A 21,508-nucleotide genomic window follows, 5' to 3' on the forward strand; every position below is an offset into this window, starting at 1 on the left:
TGAACAGGGGAGTCTCTGGCTATCTTCAAGTGACGGTTGCGGACCTACCTCTTCCTGAAACACTTAAATTAGCACTTTCCAAGTTTGCTTTGTAGAAATCAAGAGTTATATTTATATTAAGGTTGTAATCTAGCGTACCAGTGTAAATGTATTCATTGTGAGAGACTCACAGCACTTTTGTACTTCGCTCTGGACAAGGGCGTCTGCTAAATGCTACAAATGTAGATGAGGACATCTGAGAAGATCATTGGAGTCTCTCTCTCCTCTATCATGGACATTTACACCACACACTGCATCCGCAAAGCCAACAGCATTGCGAATGACCCCACACACCCCTCACACACACTCTTCACCCTCCTGCCATCAGAAAAGAGGTTCCGAAGCATTCGAGCTGTCACACCAGGAATGCACAACATTTTTTTCCCTTAAGCTTTCAGGCTCCTCAACACACAGAACTGAATTGAAACTAAAACTCACACACACACTCACTCAACCGTGTGTTACTGAACTATACAATCTTGCACTCAACACACACTCATTACTCATCTCAATTCATTCCACCACCATTTATTATTTATATTCAATCATATTATATTGTTTACATGTGTTTTGCACCTCTCGACTGCTGCTACTATTGTTTTTGCACTACATTGTGTTTATGTTTACATCTGCTCTCTTGTTTATAGTCTTTTTTTGCACATTACTGTATAATCAGAGTATACAATACGTTACTGCTCAGCGCTCAATTTTCTGTTTTTTTTGTATCTGTCTCACACTGTCTTGTGTTGTCTGTCTGACTTATGAAGGTCGGTGCTCCCTGTGACTGTGCATGCAGCCATGTGCTGCCTTCCTTTTTGGCATATTACACAACTAGTCTCGAAACATTTTGATACCACCTCCTAATTGAATGAATACACAAATAAATATAAGCTTTTTTTAGATTGCGGTCTGAAGATTTCCTACAACAATTAAATGATCTAGAAGTAGAAGAACAGCAAACAGGAAGTTTCCTGTACCAGGTCTCGGGTGGGTGGTTGTGCACGACGTGGATGATGCGTCCGGGCAGATAGAGCGGTGTGGACGCAGAAAGGGCGATGCTCAGGTCACTTGGATGGAGACACAGCCGGGAGGTGGACGGAGTCATGCTCCCCTGAGAGGGAGGGTCATCGTCTAAAGGCAGCTCTGTCTTAGGGATACACTTAGTGCCTCCTATGATGATCCTCCACTAGGAGAGAAAGAGAGAGACAAATAGAGAGACCATTACAGCCTAAGTGGAAAAAGAAACAACTGCAACGGAAGTCGTTCTCCAATAAGTAATGTGGTTTTGAATGAAGTGGTACTGGATGTGAAAGGGCTGAGACTGCTGATTTATTGCACACGTGTGTGTGTGTGTGTGTGTGTGTGTGTGTGTGTGTGTGTGTAATAACCTTTGGCTTATCGCTCTTCTGCAGGACTTCGAGCAGGTGCCGACGAAAGCCCTCAAGCTGAGAAAGGCCAATCCTAAGAAATCACAAACGCTTAGTTGGGCACACATCACACACACACACACACACACACACACACACACACACTCACATGCATAAAAGTCAGAATTGTGAAAGACCAACCTGGGGACAAGATCTTTTCCCAACACCACTGAGGTGACAAACTCTTTCGAGTACTCCATCGCATCCTCGCTGCAAAAAAATTAATATTTAAAAATCAGATGCAAAAACATTCAATTATGCAAATTACAACTCATTTATATAAGATGTTTTTCTAATCAAATGACATCGTCCCCAAATCATCAGATTTAATTAAAATCTGTGACAGCAAATGATCTGATATGGATGACAAAAAAGGTCCGTTATATTAATGTTTTTTATCGCGTCAATAAAAAACTTAGACTTTTTAGATATTTTTGTTATTCTACACGTCATTTTGCTTTTATACACTAATTTTGTCCTTAGTTCTTGTGCATTCTGTTGCACTGTATATATATTTTTCTAATTAACTCATTAAGAGGAAAAAAAGAAAAAGAAAAACATTAAAAATAATCAAATAAATGAATTAAAATACAGGTTCTGGAATTTCAAAGGCGATTAATTCAAAAACATTGCACATTTTATTATTATAATTATTTATTTAATGTATTATTTGCTTTAGTGTCCTCTAACAGACCGTGTGTCATTTTACTGCATGTTGTCTCTCTGTAGTAAGGACTGTATCTCTTTGGCCGTTAGCATCACAACACGTGTGGATTAATAAGTCCTGTGTGCAGCGAGTAATGAATTTGAACGTGGTCGGAGCTGGCTGACCTGAGCAGGCCTCCAGGCGGAGAGTAAGCGTAGCATCGCAGCGTGGGATACTGAGGACGAAGCAGGAAGGACAGGATGGCAGCAGTGCCAGCGCCTAGCGAGTGACCCACAATCACCAGGCCATAGTGCATCGTTCCTTTGCTCTGGAAAGAAAAAAAAAAGGCTAAATATTACAACCAGAAACATGAGGATATACACGTAAACAGTGTGTCTTTGGTTTTATTCATATATACCAAATCTCTGCCAAAAGCCTGAGACAAGATCATCTCCTGCTCTAGTTTTTTCTTAATGTACTCTGCAGAGTAAACCATTCCCTACAGAGAGAGAGAGAGAGAGAGAAAGAGAGAGACAGCAAGATCAACAGATTGCTTTGGTGAAGCTGACTGCACATCTTTGGGTGTTTGGTTTGTGTGTGTGTGCGTGTGTGTGTTCGCATGTCTACCTTATGCCCAAGCCAGACACCGTGATGTTCCTCCACAGGCAACCGTTCCGAATCTCCTGTGAGATCAGTCAGAGCATCCTGGGAGAACAAGAGACAACCAGGATATTACAAAGTAACATCAGTGGGCCGTTTGTATGAATATGAAATATGTGAATGTGTGCGTATGTGTGTGTGCTCACTTTAGGTGATAGAGTTCCTCTAATGCTGATGACAACTTTCTTCTTGCCGTGATCTACTGCTACATAGAACGGCGTCTCATAAACCTACAATAACAATCACATCATTTGATCAGAGTCGCCAGGTTCGTTTCCACGTAACTTCAGGAACACCACACAAGCTGACTGCACAGCAAATCACCCCAGTGTCACTGAGTGACCTATAGGGAGGATTAAATGTGTGAAAGTAGCATCAACATAACAGAACTATTTATTTGGGTGATGGAAAACCAAAAAAGCTTTGATCACAACATCACTTCCTGTTGCTCATATTTGCAGGATTTTTCCTGGGAAACCCCACCCCACTCCTCCTGTAGGTGAAGGCAGAGTTGACTCCTGATGACTCATTATACGCCGATATTGACTAAGAGTCATGAAATAGCAGACATTACTCATTCCGGGGTGCTCGTGAGCAAAAATCAAGTTTTTTGGCAAACACGGAAGATGAACGTAAGGACCACAATTCCGTGAGAGTGTTTGTGTTGAGTGTTTGGAACGTTTGTGTTTGTGTGTGAGTGTCGGGATTCTGTTACCGCATCGTGGCAGGACGTGTAGACGATCTGAACCTGTTTAAGGTCTCGGTCCAAAAACTGGCGCCGGATTGCGAGGACGTTACAGCCGCAACAGTTGTCTTCCTCTACTGTTACGGATTGAGAGAGACGAGACCTGGAGCCGGACGTACAGCTAATGAGAGAGCGAGAGTGAGAGATTTTTTTTAATCAATAAATAAGTGCATTGACTCTTGTTCTCATTTATAAAGTATAAAGTTTAACCAAATGAACCACATGCATAATTAAATTTTAAATATATAAGTTTTTGCAGCCCTTCTGCATTTCACACGAAAAGGAAGATCACACAGTCAAAGACATCGACTTTCCTACCTGTTTTGGGCATTCATTTTCACTGTACAACTGAAACCTAAAACTGAAGCATCTGTAACATAAGTAACTAATACCCAAAGATCGACAGAAGTGTTGTGTGGAAAATAATCGACAGCAAAATGGTGTAATCCGACCAGACGCTAAGCAGAGGAGTCTGATTCACACGCTTCCTGTGGACCTTATGAACATCTAGGAGTTTCAATACTCAGAGCCAGAACATCTCTGTCTATCAAGTTCCCATGTAAAAGGTTTGGTGATTTAACACACACAGGTCACAGCCATTTTTGCTTTGTTTGTTTGTCGTCATGCGCTTTGTCTCTAAAGGAAAGCGTCATTGTGTCCTTGTAGGACAAAGCTTAGAAATCCAGAAGATTTACACCGGTCAGGCATAACATTATGACCACCTGCTCAATATTGTGTTGGTCCCCCTTTTGCTACCACAAGGGCCAGCCTATCAGTGAGCCTTGGCCGCCCATGACCCTGTCACCAGTTCACCACTGTTCCTTTCTTAGACCACTTTTGATAGATAATGTTATAGTAATGTCATAATGTTATGCCTAGTTGGTGTGTATATATGGAATAGCATGGACACTATTAAAATGTGGCTTGTCTGAAATTCAAACAATAAAGAAATTAATAAAACCAAACAGCATCTACTGCAGGTTTCTTTGCAAAGCCCATTTATATATCAATCTCAGTAGATTGAGAAATCTCTCGTCTAGAATCCACTCCCTGTAATATGACAACTACTTGTGTAAAAATCCAATCTAGTTGATGACGTAGGCTTGTATTCCTGTATAAATAGGCTGCCAGCTAGTGAGAAGACTCGACGGTTTTAATTGTAGGTGGATTCACTTGTGTAGTAAACAGTTCCCAGTAAATGTGGTTCTTACGTGCAGGAGCTGAGCAGCCTGCAGACGCCGCAGGTCGCATTCCTCAGCAGGTAGATGGGCCAGCCGTAAGCCGCCATGGCAAACAGCATGTAATAACACACCTCTTTATACATGCTCATCTCCATCTGCAAGGTGCAGAGAGAGCGAGGGATTACATACACATGTACACACATTACACAACAGGAATTGAGTCATACACACACAAACACACACACACACGCATGTTCTCACCGAATTTTTGAGATCCAGGTAGCGTGTACTACGTGTAACTGGCATCCCAGACAGGAAGGCCAAGATATCATTGTTTGGCTGAGGGAAAGCAAACACACACACGCGTTAAATGTAACTAAATATGTCTTCTTGTGCTCTTAGCACATGAATTCCCCTGGCTCTGCTCCGTACTTGGTCCAAGATGGCGGATCTCTTAGCTCTCTGTCGTTGCCTGAGCAGTACCAAGCCAGCAATGATGTCACTGGGTACGATGTCTAGATCCCTGAAGAACTCGGCGAAGAGGCTCGCCACCTCCGAGTAGGCGTCCTGAGAAAACACAACTGCCGTAAATGTCCTGCAAGTGCTATTGTTTTAAGATGAAAGCGTCGATCTGAATTATTCACACAGTCGAAGCTTCTCAAAAAAATCTATTAGTGTGGCCATAGTGTGGCAATACTAGTGTATGTGTAGGTGTTTGTAGATGCTTACAGATTGTGTGTCTTTAGCTCTGGTGCAGCACATGAAGAACCTGAGTCTCCTACTCCAGCTGCTGGCTTGACCTTCCTCTAATCTGTGTCTGAAAAGTCGAAAGGAAAGGCAAGGTAATGTGTAGTAAGAGAAAAAAATTAAAAAAGGAAAGAAAAGAATTACAAAAACAACATAATTACATATATGATATGAGTGTAACATATGCCTCTAAATCCCTTTTACATTTTTTAGTTTGTCAAAACGTTTTTAGTTTTAATGTCGTATTATAAACTTTCCCAGCTCTTTTCATCCTCCACAGGAACTGGACACCTCCAAGATGCTGAAACAGGTAATTAAAATTGTGGCTGACCCCTTCTCACTCTGGACATGGAATTTTTGATTCACTCCTCTCTGGCAGAAAGCTGCGGACCAGCAGGATGAAAACCTCACCCCACAAAAACAGCGTCTTCCCATCCGCAACCGACCTCATCAATAATACGACCTTCATCGATAATAATCAATAATAAGGACCCACCATCTTCTCTGACCTGCTTCTATTAACTCTAACATTACAGTAATCAAAACCTCACCTACATTTCAAAATAAAATATCGTACTTTAACTTGTTATTTCGTGAAATCAGTAGTTGTTCCACAGCAAGCCACCAATCAGAGTCAAGCTCTGTTTTGAACTTGTTTTGTAGTGGTGGGTGGTCAGGGCCAAAAACACTATCAGAAGCACTGACCTCCATTTACATTTTAAATTCTAATATTTGTTCCATGAAATTTGATAAATTTATTCCCAACAGTTTATTCTCTTCATTAGGATTGTATGTGGATGTTAGATATTTTGTCCCATCAGATTTCAGCTTCTATATGCTGCCATGTCAATCTAATCGGCCCAGGGTCTTCAAAGTCTGTTCTGCTAGCCTTTTTACCTTAGAGAAAATTAGCAATGGGTCTGTTTCTTTAACCAATCAGATTTCAGCTAGCTGGCCCAGAGTAGCGTCATCATTTTTCCGTCCTCTGTTTGTTTGGTCAGAGGGGAACTGTTACAGCCAAGTTCGACTGTCAAAACACTTTTAATGTTTGTAGCGCTCTGCACACATTATTAAATCTGAATGAGACTTTTTTATGCCAACGGAGAAATAGAAATTTATTCGGACTCGGACATACATGAAAATACACTTTTAAGAAAAGCTAGACATCGTGAGGAGGTTGGCCAACCCTGAAGCTAGCTAGCTTGTCTCAGCCCGGGAAAGGGTTTGTTCTTCACTTCCAGTCCAGTGAATACGAGCGGTACCACTGGCTTACACCCTCTGAGGAGCGGTGAAAATTATGAGTCTGCATCTCTGGTGAGTAGGTTCTATTTTATTTAAATGTTTAATGTTTTTGTCATATTATTGGACAGATATTGATTCAGAACTGCTCCAGATGATGTATGTGGCACAGTTGCAGTTGTAGTGTAGAGGTTTGGAGCTTGTTTTAGCAAAATGGTATTCACCTTCCATATGTGAAATGCCTCTCTCTCTGTAATGCCATGCGTTGTTATAATGCGTTTTTTGTTTATTGATGGTTTCTTTAATTGCGATGTGATAGTGGGGGTATTAGGAGGTAGATTAAGTCGGGTAAGTCTCCACTGAAGGTTTAGGTACCAAATGCATGGCCCGCCACTGTTGTTTTGATTGCCGCTTGGTGGTATCTACTTAGCATGAACATAGAGATCAGCGTCAGTTCAACAGCAAGCAGAACATTTTGAGAGGAATAAATGATAGAAGAAACTCCTGACTCGAACTTGCCACTACACCGGTGGCCTTAATTGCATGATTTTTTTAAGTAGTTTAAAAAAAGGTTTTGGGCTCATGGTAATTTTAAATAGATATCAATCAGTGTTTTTCTTAATTAATAATTTTAATAGATTGATGTGCTAAAAGTAATAGAATCTTTTCACATAAACTGAGTTGATTTAGCAAAATTGACAATAAATCATAGTATTTTGGATACTTAAGTACATCTCAAGGCATATCTTTTTGTACTTTTAATCAAGTGGAAGGTTAAAGGGAGCACTTTTGCTTTTACTGGAGTCATATTTTACCTCTTGTATCTCTACTTTATATCATGGTTTGTGTACTTTAATCACCACTGTTCATTTCATATGTGTTACATTAACACAACCAACAAGGACCACTATATTGCAATCCCAGCACCTTGGACTTATTCAGGAAAAACAGTCATTGCACTGCATTTACTTTTATGGCATTTGGCAGACGCCTTTATTCAGAGTGCTTACAACTATGCAGGTAAGGGTTAAGAGCCTTGCTCAAGGGCCCAGCAGTGGCAGCTTGGTGGTGGTGGGATTTAAACTTATGACCTTCCGATCCAAGGTGCCACCTGCCACCATGATACTTGGAAATGAAGATGATTCTGATGAAAGTCCAGCTTTGGAAACCAGCTCAGTGTGATGGGATTCTGTCATTCAAGAAATAATCCAAGTGTGAATAAAAGTAGGCCATGAGACACAGGTGTTTGAAGATAGTACCTGTAGGAGCATCCTGTGGGAGCGTTTCATGGGGATGAGTCAGGACAGTAATGGCTGACACAGCTCACCTCCACTTACCTTTCATTTTCCAAAGAAATAAATTCTTGGTGTTTGTCAATATCATCGGCTTCGCCTGAGGCTGTGAGGTCGTGCTGACGAGCCAGACAACACTCCGAATCTCACATGTGGAAGCTCTAGGTGTGAAAGCAATTTATGGGAAGAAAAAAAAGCCACCTACACAGACAGAGCTGTCTCCGTCAAAAAGTGATGAGTAGCGATAGACTTTGTGCCACATCTGGCAGGGATGTTGACAGCTGCAGCCCCAGTGGTGAAACTCTCACCAGTCACTAGGGAGCAGTAAAGTAATTTTCATTATTTCACAGCGCTGTTTATAGAGCACTGCTGTGTGTTACTGTCTGACATCAGGAAGTGTCATGAATCCACAGGACAACTCTGACACACGTCCAACTGCCAAATGGTTTCGTACGCGGAGGATGGAGGGCAATCACACGGGGTCACGTCAGGGTCATGAGGGAACTTTTGGCCTTGCTATTGGTACTCCACTTGTTACCTGACTGTGTGTGTGGAGTTTCAGAGGCATATTTGAATCTGAATTCCACACACTCGTGGGCCCTCACACCCACTCCCAAAAACACTATAGAACGTTTTGTAGCAAAAGCGCTCCACTGTAACTCACCTGCTCCCGGGTTAATGAACGTGACCTTTCTTTGTGCAGTATTTGTGAGTGTGTGTGTGGATGATGCCTGTCTTACCTGAGTGTGTATGTTTTCAGGTTGCGTTGGCGGCGGCGCGTGGCCTTCAGTTTGACAAAAGTTCGTCCCGTGGGGTCGAAGGTGCACATCATGGTGAAACACACACTGAAGATCACTAACCAGTTACACACCACAATACCTGTAACACACACACACACACACACACACACACATACATCACATGATCTCTTCACCCAGATTTAAGATTTATTCACAGGCTGCTTGACTAAAATAATAGATGGATGGTTATATGGATGGGCGGACGGACGAATGGATTTTGGAAAGGATGGATGGATGATGGATAGATGGATAACAGGTGAAAAACAGGAGTCTTACCGAGAGCGAGGTTTTTTGCCGTGACGTCAGAACAGGGTTGGTAGTACTGCACCAGCCAGGCGATTCCAACCACCGCATACACCAACTCCACCAGCAGGATGGCTGAGGGACACACAAGAAATAAACGTAGACGTCTAAACACAGGACAGTGTGTGTGTGTGTGTGTGTGTCAATAGTTGTGAGTCAATAGTTGTTTATCTAGAATGTTAACATATTTTGATATATCTAACATTAATGTAATGTGAGAAGCTCGATGAATGTTCATTGAATGTAAAATGTTCTGATTAGAAGATCCCAAGTTCAAATCCCAGCACTACCATGCCGTCACTGCAGGGCCCTTGAGCAAGGCCCCTAACCCACAGTTGCTTAATTGTATAAATGGGATATAAATGGGATAACTATAAGTCACCATGAAAAAGGGTGTCTGCCTAGTGCTATACATGCAAAAATACTATAAATATAATGTTCATCATCATTCACAATTTAGCATTTAAAAATTCCGTCAAAATTCGAATGTCCTTTTTTGAGAGGCAAACGATAAACAAACCCCATCTAAGCCAATGTTCTGCTGATATGGTCGCCATTAGAGATGTTAAATTTAGATACAGTTTGGCTGACAACAAGAAGCCCACTGGGGGCGAGAATCGCGCTGCCCTGTGCTCGCTTTAGAAACATTTTCAGTAGAGGAGGACAAAATGGTTAATAACAGAATTAATGTTTTAAAATTCACTTTTGTGTAAGCTGTACAAGCTGAGTTTTACAGTCAGATATATTGTAAAGACTGGGAAGCGGTAGAAGGGGGACGATAGAGTGGATAAAAATGGATGAAAAAAAAAAACATTCAAAATGCATGACACAACCTGATCATTCAAGTGTTTGCAACTGCATTAATGGATAAACCCTAAATATCTTCTATAGACACTATAAACAGAATAAATTGTGATATTCCATTCATGCACAGGATTATCAGACAGCAGGGTGCTGGATTTTTATTATTATTATTTTTTTTTATTAAAGCTTTTTTTCCCACTGAAAATCAGCTGTGTCATCTCAAAAATATTGCATAATATTGTCAAAACATGATATTTTCTACACCACTATTCAGCAGCGTTATATAATTTACACTTGTAAAGTATAAATAATAATTCAGCTACACAAACAATTATCCATTTGCTATTAATAAAAGTGATGTTAAGAGAAAAAAATGGATCTGGATGTGTTTTAAAAAACTTTAATTGTGAAAAATTGATACAATTAAATGACTGTAATTATATTATTTTTCTTGGTCAGGGTTTGGACTATTTGGAACAACAAGAGCAAAACTGATGGTGAAAGGCAACGGCTAGGTAGCGGATAGAGAAGGCTGTGAATGCAGCATACATCAAAAAATGATGTAGCATTTCCTAGTCAGGGTTTTAGACAGGGTTGATGAGCTGATGCATAGGATTACAGAATATATAAGGTGCCAAAAGCTACACGAATGTTGGTGCTAGGGATAGATTTGTTAGAATAGTTTCATATTTATCTATTTATTGTGAAATAGTTCAGTCTGGTTTAAGAGACCATTGTGACTTATAAATGTATAAATGGTATAAAAAGTATTAATGGGTCATCTCAAACCAAGAGCAGGGGGAAGGTGAGAATTAGTTGTTTGTGTGTGTGTCTGAGTGTGTGTGAGTGCTCATATTCTTCCTTACCGAGTCGTATATAGAGCACGTACTGCACAGCCTCTCGGGGTTGTGTGTACAGGATGCTGCCTCTCATGCTTAGCCACATGATGGCGCTCTCACAGATCAGGCAGCTGATCAGGATGCCCATGTAGCCGCGGCCGTGGTCTACCAGCGTTACGGAGCATGACTGATCGGAACCGTACGGGAGGCCAAACAGAACCACGGACAGCACCACCAGCCTAGGACAACATAACAACAATAAACACACACACAAAAAACCCCAACAAAAAACAATTTCCTTTTCAACAGTCAGTAAAAAAATGTCTGGTAACTTGAATTTAAATTTAAATTGAATGTAGCTAAACACACACACGCCACACAAAGACACACACAGACATACACACACTGACCATATGCAGTGCAGTATGAAGAGGAAGAAAGCAGGCAGCACCAGGTCATCACTGCCAACTGACCAGCGCCGCCGAAACATCACCATGCCTGGCATCACTGCCCTAAAACACACACACACACACACACACACACACACACACACACACACACACACACACACACACACGCCTCAAGTTAATGACAGTTCAAACAAACATCAACTCACATACACATAAGCGGACAGTTACAACCCTGTAACCATCATCTAAACAACAATAACATTAACACACTTAGATAAACAAACACACGTGTGCGCACACACACACACACACACACACACACACACACACACACACACACACACACACACACGCCTCAAGTTAATGACAGTTCAAACAAACATCAACTCACATACACATAAGCGGACAGTTACAACCCTGTAACCATCATCTAAACAACAATAACATTAACACACTTAGATAAACAAACACACGTGTGCGCGCACACACACACACACACACACACACACACATATACACACACATATACACACTCCAACCACAACACAGTCCACCCAAACGCTTTAATGGATGCCTCAAAAAAGAGACATTACACTAAAGAGGGTCAAAGTGAAATTTGGAAATGTGTGGCTTAACATATTCGGGTACACACACACACACACACACACACACACACACACTTCTATAGAAAACTTCTTTTACATGACACTGACTTATCCCTGCCTGTTATGACATTAGAGGAATTTATTGGAATTCATAATAACACACATACACATGAACCCACATTTTATGATACATTCATGAAATTACAGTTCACTCTTCCACATCACCAACCGATGATGAATGTTAATCCTCACAACACCACTGTCACTCATCATTCCATGGAACTTGAATTGTCTTGAAGAGCATGCTTGTGATGCTACTGAAATAAATGTATATAATCCTATATTAAAATATATGAAATTTAAATATGTCAAAAAGTAACCATGGTGTAAAGGTTTGTGTTAAATGGAATAGAAGAGCAAAACAAATCTAAAAGACATGCTCCCATGCTGGGTGTAAGGAGGCAGAAAGCGTTTTCCTCTTTCTGTTTCAAAAAAGATATAGTGGTTGGTTTCACATGTCTTGGAAGAAACACAACCACTAAACCACACCCAATTCCCAGGCTATTAGGTATTGAGTGGCAGGTGAGAGGTGGCTAGTGGACGGGAATTAGCTAACAATTGTGGGAAAAACTGGGTAGCTAGTAGTGATAGGAGGACCGAATCATTTTAATGACTTGGTTCTTTGAATCTTTTTTTAAAACATTTATTTCATATTCTTTTGATCAGAAATAAAATTATTGTAAAATAATGTCAAGATTCAGACCAAAAAACGGATCTATTTAATTGTGTAGCAACTTTGGAAGTCACGAGACGACTCAATTCTGTTTCCTGTACATAACATACGGAGATTTTGCGATGCTTTGCTCATGCGCTTCCAGTAGCAAATGAACGAATCACTCTTTTAGAATACTCATTCTTTTAAGTCACAAAAAAAAACTCGTTCAAAATGAACAAATCGCTCATGAACGACCCATCACTGGTAGCTAGATGTTTTCCAAAACAAACTAGTGAGCGAACACAAAGATGATGATGATGATGACAATGCTGAAGATAATAACATTGTTGTTTAAAATGATGTAAATATTAAAAGAATGGATTACACAGGAAAAAGATCATTACTTTGTTGTGGTACATAGAATGTTGCCTCAGGAGCTCCAGTGCACTGTCAGCTATTTCTTTCCCACGAACATGTAGTGAAACTAGCACAACCGGTATGAAAAGTACATTCAGTTTGCATAGTTTATTACGCAAGATTACACAAAATTTCATACCTAATGTTTCATTTTGTGTGTGTTTCCCCTTTTATTTAGTCATCAGTATGCTGGCTGCTTAGACTTTTTTCCTTCCTGATTTGTGTCTGAATGGGAAAAACATTATACAGGGGCAAACTAACAGTTTTAAACATGCAATTTGGTTTTCATTTTATTAGAGTAAAAGGCAAGTCGTTAAAGTCCTTAAACTGGTTGCCTTAATAAAAAAAAAACGCAACGCAGCAACGAGTCACACTAGCTGTTTTTAAGGTTAGTGTGGCTTCGGATTGACAGTTATAGCGAAAATCTTGTGTAATTAGAACAGTTACAATTGCAGAGTAGTTTTACATTTGACTCAAGAAAACTCACAATTTACTCCAAATGTTGATTTGGAAAAATGCCTACTGATAAAACCGCTACCCTTAAAACTGAACAATTTAGCGAAGACAGGCAAAGTTCGTAGTCATGAGTGAAAAATTTCATCAGAAAGCACGGACCGGCCTTGTCCTTACAGGACTTAGAGAACAACGTGCTGCTACGGCATCTCACCCCTAATCAATACCATCATCAGAAAGTCCAGCCGGTCTCGAAAAACATATACAGGAAGGAAAGGAGGATAAGATGCTGCATTTCACAAGAGCGAAATCGTCAAATGGTAAACACATGGAGAGCAGATGGCACCTAGAACGAGGAAAACAGACAAACAATCGAGAACGAGGCGGAAGAAAAGAGCTGAGAAAGAGGGAGAATACAACAAAAACAATAGATCGAGAGGGCAAGAGTGAAAAGGAAAGACAGAAATAGAGGGCAAAAGCAATGCTGAAAAACAGAAGAGAGAGAGAGAGAGAGAGAGAGAGAGAGAGAGAGAGAGAGAGAGATAGAGCATGTTCATTAGTCCAACGTTGGTTTGTCACCGTCAATGAAAATGAGGCTCCTGTCCGGTTACCATGGTTACCGCACCCTGTAATCGGTCAACTGGTTCTGTAGCATTGAGTGCGATGAGATGAATCAATACACACACCTCAATGCCACAAACACGCACGCACACACACACACACACACACACAAACTTAACGCATGCATTGTTATTGCTAATATATCTATTTTTTTACTGAAACACATCCTGCATAAGCGTGAGAAAAAGCAGGCGAGTGTGTGCTTCAGCTGAGGCTCTGCATGTCGACTATTTTCTGTCCCCACACTTCCGTTTGTTGAATATTTTTGCCACAACAAGTCTGCTTTCCTGCTTACGCCGATATACAGACAGTGTTATTAAACTTTATTTACCAACTGCGAGAGATGAAACGGCTTCGCTCAGTATAAAAAAATCACAGCAAGACTGGAGCCAGTCAGTGTGGGCGGAGCTTATTTTCATCACGATCACCAATTTAATCGTGATATCACCAGGTCTGTCTTGGTGTGAATGGGGTCAAATATATTTCAGTGAGATCACATGGTAGGTGTGTAGACGCATTAATGGCAACATGCACATCTTCTTATCGTTAAAAGCACATAAAGTAGAAACATGGCTTCCAGCAAACGAATTTTACAATAAAATCCACTGCGTCAGGTTTGGAAGTGGCATGGGCTCCTTTGTTGGCAGATGTGGCAACCCTGCTAGTGTTGAAATGAGATCACAAGCGGCCACCGAAAGACACATTCCAGACACGGGAAATACCAGGCGTGAACTGCTATCAGTCACCACTGTCCACTTGAGATCTGATACGTGAGATTAGTTTAAACATTGCCTTAGGCACACAACTGCAAAACTGCATTAAATACTAGGGGGTGTAACGGTACACGTATTCATACTGCACCGTTTGGTACTGAACTGCAATCTTTTTTTTATGTGAGGAACATATTCTAAATCTAAATTCCCTCAAAAATATATTAAGTGGCGGACCGCAAGTGTGTTTAGTGTCCGCCCCTCACTTTGAGCGCAGTGACATCATGGTTACTTGATATGTACCAGAAAAACTATATGCACTGCACATGTGCAAAATTGCTGCCACCTCTTGGCATCGCCACATTTTTACAACAGTCAAAAGTACAAAAGTATATAAAAAATATTATTTTTTATCTACATCATTAATTTATGCACTAGTAAAGGCAATCCCAATGCAGGTGGCAGGGCCAGAATTGTGTACCAACTGCATGATATCAAGTCCTCATGCTGCCTTTTATTCACAGCCCAGGCTGGTGGAGGTGGTGTAATGCTGTGGGGAATGCTTCCTCGACACACAAACCCAGTCTATAATCGTAAAAGGACTCCATCGAGCATGATACTGCACCATGTCACAAAGCACATGTTGCGTCAAACACACCAGACAGTATAGTGTACCTCAGTGGTGTGCTAAATCACAGGATCGGTGTCCTGTAGATCACCTTTTGTATGCAGTGAAACGGGAGATGTATGCTTGAATGAACAGCTGACAAATCTGCAGCTATTACTGGATCAATGGAAATCAAAGGGAGTTTTCCTGCACCTTGCAGAGACAAAGTGAGGTCTTAATAATGTGACTAGTGAGTGTAGACGCACATACATTATTAAGTAGCTCGGGTGTCAGGGACAAGCAGATTTCATGTCCATGATCAGCTGAGGATGTGAGGACAAAAATCGAGACCTGCCTTTTGAACTGATGATCATATTCTGCAATCATTAATGCACTTACCTAGCATACTAGCTCACCAAAATGTATTATGTCATGCTACGTTTCCAGGCAAATATAGAGAAGAGACTGGATAAACACATTAAAGCTCAGAAATCAGTCTAGTATACAGTCAATAAAAACCCAGACTCTTGGCATTTCCAGCCAATCAGCACCTGAAGACCTCAAACTCCAGCAAAGATCAAATGCACTGATCTAAAGAACCAATAGATCATCGATTTCCCTGTATTGATCCATCACTCCATCACAGAGAAGGAGCCAAAAGGGAGCAATACATGTCACACAAAGCAAAGCATTGGGTATTGCAAATCAGGAAGGGGAGAAACAGAGTGAAAAAGTGTGTGAAAGAGAGGACTACACCAGCCATATATATACATGGATGGCATAAAGTCAATAGATCATTATATAATGATTATAAAATTGATTAACAGTATAATATAAATATCATCAGGTCCTCACATTAATTTGATATTGTATATATATATATATATATATATATATATATATATATATATATATATATATATATATATATATTTCTCTTTTCTTCCTGTTCTGTCTCTATGCAGCTCTACCTCTTCCATGTTAATCTGTATTCTATGTGATTCTCAGCACACGCCTCGGCCTCTGCAGTGTTGTGATACATCATATTCGTGTAGTAGCAGTGAGCAGTGGTTTTAGTAGTTGTAGTAGTGGTTTTGAGAGAAAGCGCTTGAGAAACAGTTTAGAGAGGACAAATCAATCTATATATAAAATATAAAAGTATAATAAAAGTATAGCATATAAAATAATTACAAATAATTATAATTAAATTGTTTTTCACTAATGCAAATATGTAAAACAAAAAAAGCATTGTGTTACAAATGCCAACTTGTACCTGATGCACACTTTTTTAAATCAGTCGTTTACTTTTGTGCCAATGCACCGATGCAAACCATCCCTAATATATATATATTTATTTAGCTAATTAAAAATACATTTAAATTCTTTTCTTTTTTTTTTTTTTTATCTTTTTAAATATAGCACTGCTGGAGATGTGGGTATGTGAGTGCTTCATTACATTTGGTCAAATTTTCGTAAAATCTAAAAAAATCTTTTAGCTTGCATATTATATCTGAATCTTCATGTGTTACACAGTAAACACTTCATGGCACTTCCCAGGGAAAGAAACAATTGTATTATTTTTTTTAATATACATTTTTTTTTTTTTTTATGAATTAATTTAAAATACAAAAAAAATAAAATAAAGCTTTTTATTTAAAATAAAAGAAAGAAAAAAAAAATTATATATATGTAAAAAAAAAAAAGATTATATGTATGTATATATATATATATATATATATATATATATATATATATATATATATATATATATATATATATATATATATCTTAATTGAAATTAAATTAATTATTAATCCGAGTGTGATTAAATAGTAACACCATAGCCCTGGTGAAGCATGGTGGTGGCAGAATCATATTTCAAGCTGCTTCTTAATAGCTGGGACTCTTCTCAAGAGAGAAGACCTAAAACACCTAATCTAATTTAGCACAAAACCTGCAGACATCTATGAGACAGCTGAAGACCAGAGGGAACATTTCACCATCCAGTACTTTAACAGCCAAGCTATTGGACATTTTAGATTGTTTATCCTAAACTGTTTCTATTTGGAAAAGGATCTGATATTGGATTCTTTTTTTGACATTTTTTATATTGTTAGGATTATTAAGTGTAAAAATTTAGATAAACCGAATGATAAATAAGACCATTTTCTTTTTAAATAAAAAGCTTTTGTCTGAATGTGAGTTTAGATGAGCAGAAAAAAAACGACATTAAATATATAATTGATTATAATGTTATATAAAATATATGCAGCTCGGTGTCCACCTTCGCATCGGTGAGTCATGATGCATCAGTGCATTACCCAGGATTCACCCAGAGCGCTGAGACACAGGAAGTGAGATAATCACTAACGCTCACTTTTGGTGTCAAAAGTAGGACACCTGCTCTGTAGCAGCAGGAAATGTGGTCAAGTGGCTCTTTAATTTAAGCTGCTTTTCATTAATCTGCAGGGTGCATATTTGTGTTTGTGTGTTTCAAGAAATCAAGAGATAGAGAGAGAGAGAGAGAGAGAGAGAGAGAGAGAGAGAGAGAGAGAGAGATTGAAAGATTTACAGAATATTTTGACAAACATACATCACTAAGTGTGTGTGTGTTTGTACACTTATACACACACACACACACACACACACACACACACACACACACAGAGATACAGATAAATGTACAGTATATGCACATTGATATATGTATATATGCACTTGTACACATACACACACAGCTAAAAGAGGTGAAAAGGACCGAGTGGGTGGTGGTGGGCGTGAAAGACAGTGAGTGAAGCGAGAAAAACATGAAGAAGAAACAAAGATAAAGAGAGTGTAAGATGCGAGAAAGAGCACGGGATAGAGAGAGAGAGAGAGAGAGAGAGAGAGAGAGAAAAGAGAGACTTTGGGTAGAAGACGAGAGGAATGGTGGAGGGAGAGCAGAGTGGGTGTGAGTGGCACACAGTCCTCATTCTAAAAAAAGGAGATGATGCCAGCTCAGTGCCAGAGACTGAATCTGGATGTGAGAGATAAAAGTGCAGGAGGAGGAGCAGCTGCACATGAGGAGAGATACAAGAAGCAAAGGAGGAGGAAGAAGCGATGAAGAGCAGGAAAAATCTCTTCGAATATTCACACACACACACACACACACACACACATACACATATACATATACATATATACAGTATATATACATATATATATATATATATATATGACAAGACATGATATAGATCCATTGCAAGGAAAAATAGATGACGCAGTGATGGTAGGTGATCAAAAGATTTTACAATTGGGGCAAAGAACAGAGGTTGAAGAAAGGACAAGTAAAAGAAGGTGTGCATTGTGGGACAGGAAGAGGGGTATGTGTGTGTGTAGAAACACAGTGTGCTGACAAAGGATGCTAAAAAAATAAATAGGGCATGACTAGAGGACAAGAGCCAACCACTGAGAGAGAGAGAGAGAGAGAGAGAGAGAGAGAGAGAGAAGCGATTTCCACACCACTGAACATATAAGATGCTTAAAAATGTTATATCTGATCTGTCAAATTATTAGGAGAAGCCAGTAGACTTCGCAGAATATTAACACCACACATGACCAGACAAGCTCAGCGTTCAGGACAACCACCGACTCCAAACCATTTCCCTTGACATTATTGCAGAGATGCAATTCTTTTCTATGGCTGGACGGTGAAATCTGACTGGTCCGTCGTGTCTTGCAATTGAGAAGCAAAACGTCAGTGAACCGTGACCATCACTATGGATAAGAACTGGATTCTGGACATGTGTGAGAGTTAACACTGTAATGATTCCTGCATTACAATCTTACACTTTTCCCTGATGTTTCTAATATCACAAAGATAATAATAATGATAATAATAACAATAATGATAATAATCATAATAATGCTTCTAGGACAGAAATGACTTGACATGTGCTTCCACCCGAAGCATGTGCACACTCAGTTAAACACTCTTATCTTGCTGTTGCCACACAGTTGCCTAGCAGCAAGGCAACACGCAAGGTCCTCTTTATCGTCACTGAACTTTCTCTTCTTACACAGTATCTGTTAAAAGTTTTAATGAATGCACCTTAACCCAATTAGACACCTTAGGGATTTGTTTGGAACACTGACTGCACCCCAGGACTCCTCACCTCACCTACATCAGTACTGGACTTTACTAACACCCTTGTGGCTGAATGAGCACAAATCTCCAGAATCTGGTGAAACATCTTCCCAGAAAATTGGAGGTTATTTTAACAGCAAATGATTACTAAATGTCGAATGGGATGTTCAAAAAGCACATATGAGTCTTATGGTCAAGTGTTTACAAACGTTTGTCCATACAATATATTTAACACCTTATACACACAAAAAAATCTATTATAGATGTGATTGTGAATGAATGTATATCCTTCTGTCCCACAACATTTACTCAACCCTGATATCTAAACATATGCACAGCTGTGACATATTTGGTAGAGAATAAGCACAAACTAGCTAAAGAGTAATAACAAATAGTGAACACTGTTTTAGCAAAGACTGATCACAAACCAGTCTTGTAGGAAAAGATTAATCACATAAAAGATTGTAATAAAGACTAATCACAGTGTTGAAGTAAAGGCTAATCACAAACCAACATTGTAATAAATACTAAGACTAATCATAAACCTGTGATGTGGTAAAAAAAGATTTACAAAACACCTTTGTAGTAAAGTCTAATCACAAATCACCATTGTAATAAAGATTAATCATCAACCATCACTGTAGTAAAGACTAATCCCAAACCAGTGATGTAGTTAAGACTAATCCCAAACCAGTGATGTAGTTAAGACTAATCCCAAACCAGTGATGTAGTTAAGACTAATCCCAAACCAGTGATGTAGTTAAGACTAATCACAAACCAGTGATGTAGTTAAGACTAATCACAGAAACCATTCTAATAAAGACTAATCACAAATCAGTGTTGTAAAAAAAAGAATCACTGAACACCACTGTAATAAAGACTAATCACAGACCAGTGTTGTATTAAAGAGTACTCACAAAAACATTGTAATAAAGACTAAGCACAAAACAACAATGTAGTAAAGTCTAATCATAAATCACCAATGTAATAAAGACTAATCACAAAACAGCATTCTTATGAAGACTCCTCACAAACCAGCGTTGTCTTTACAACAATGCTGGATGGCGATTCATCTTTTTTTAAATGTTGTTTTATGAATCGTTTTGATTTAAGCATAATAAAAAAAAAAATTCAATTAAAAACTAATCCCCAACCAGTGTTATAGAAATTAAATAATCACAAATCACCGTTGTAGTAAAAACTAATCACAGACCAGTGTTGTAGTAAAGAGTACTCACAAAAACCATTGTAATAAAGACTAATCACAAACCAGTGTTGTGGTAAATACTAATCAACTTAATAAAAAAGACTAATCACAGACCAACGTTGTAGTAAAGACTAACCACAACCTCTTCACAGTGGGCACTCAGTAGTGCGCCTAAGTAGTAAACACACAATTTGTGTACTGGTGAACTATTCAGTGCTGCCCAGGATGTAGTTCCAGAGTCAGTGGCTTTGAGAATATAAATAAATCCTGATTGTTTCCTGAGGAATACTGGTCACAACTGCAGCCATGTTTCCATTGGATTTACAAACATGATGCAGGATGTCGGTTTGGAAGTCTTTTCTCATTATTTCTGAATATCATCACTTTCTAATGAGAAGTTGATCATTTTCCCATGAACAGCTGATGCTGCAATAATTCTTTCTCTTTTACTGCTGCATTTAAATTTTGAATTCATTAAAGAATGTACTTTTTATGCATTTATAGTTGCATTTAAGGTCGAACCTTCCATGAAACTAGTGAGTTCAGGTTAATCGTTTACTTTATAGCAGTTATAAACTGTATTTTTTATTAAGAAAAGAAAAGAGGAAGAAGATCTTGGTTGACCGACTATATTTTTAGGAAGCGGAGAACTTAACGGTGTCCGTTAAATTTATTTTTTCCCTGGAATACTGATGCTGCTCAGATAAGTAAGTATTGTCTAACAATTAGAAAACGAGTCTAGTCACCTTGATTTACGACTGCTAGACAGTTGTCTGGTCTGATAATCGATGAGTCATTCTGTTACACCTGTAAGCATGTAAATAATGTAAATCATTATTGCATTTCTAATAATGTTCCTCTCCTATGCTACATCACAGCCGTCTTTCAGTTTCAGTTTTTTTGTCTAAATGATCT

The 21,508-nt window shown here is 39.1% G+C and overlaps 1 protein-coding gene across 1 annotated transcript in view; it reads right to left on the minus strand.

Moving 5' to 3' along the window:
- The window catches only part of dagla (diacylglycerol lipase, alpha), a 42,764-nt gene that overhangs the window by 14,523 nt on the left and 6,733 nt on the right, over window positions 1-21,508 (minus strand). Inside the window, exons 2-17 of the mRNA XM_046857517.1 lie at window positions 11,133-11,234; window positions 10,750-10,961; window positions 9,053-9,154; window positions 8,717-8,855; window positions 5,428-5,515; window positions 5,131-5,265; window positions 4,960-5,037; window positions 4,729-4,853; window positions 3,488-3,638; window positions 2,919-3,002; window positions 2,740-2,817; window positions 2,531-2,611; window positions 2,298-2,440; window positions 1,608-1,676; window positions 1,428-1,500; window positions 1,017-1,225 (exon numbers count right to left, since the gene is read on the minus strand). Coding sequence (XP_046713473.1) covers window positions 1,017-1,225; window positions 1,428-1,500; window positions 1,608-1,676; window positions 2,298-2,440; window positions 2,531-2,611; window positions 2,740-2,817; window positions 2,919-3,002; window positions 3,488-3,638; window positions 4,729-4,853; window positions 4,960-5,037; window positions 5,131-5,265; window positions 5,428-5,515; window positions 8,717-8,855; window positions 9,053-9,154; window positions 10,750-10,961; window positions 11,133-11,227 — 1,862 coding nt within the window. The 5' untranslated portion in view covers window positions 11,228-11,234. The remainder of the gene's footprint in view (window positions 1-1,016; window positions 1,226-1,427; window positions 1,501-1,607; window positions 1,677-2,297; window positions 2,441-2,530; window positions 2,612-2,739; window positions 2,818-2,918; window positions 3,003-3,487; window positions 3,639-4,728; window positions 4,854-4,959; window positions 5,038-5,130; window positions 5,266-5,427; window positions 5,516-8,716; window positions 8,856-9,052; window positions 9,155-10,749; window positions 10,962-11,132; window positions 11,235-21,508) is intronic.

The sequence above is a fragment of the Silurus meridionalis genome, chromosome 9 (genome assembly GCF_014805685.1).
Source record: "Silurus meridionalis isolate SWU-2019-XX chromosome 9, ASM1480568v1, whole genome shotgun sequence".
In the NCBI taxonomy this organism is placed as follows: domain Eukaryota; kingdom Metazoa; phylum Chordata; class Actinopteri; order Siluriformes; family Siluridae; genus Silurus; species Silurus meridionalis.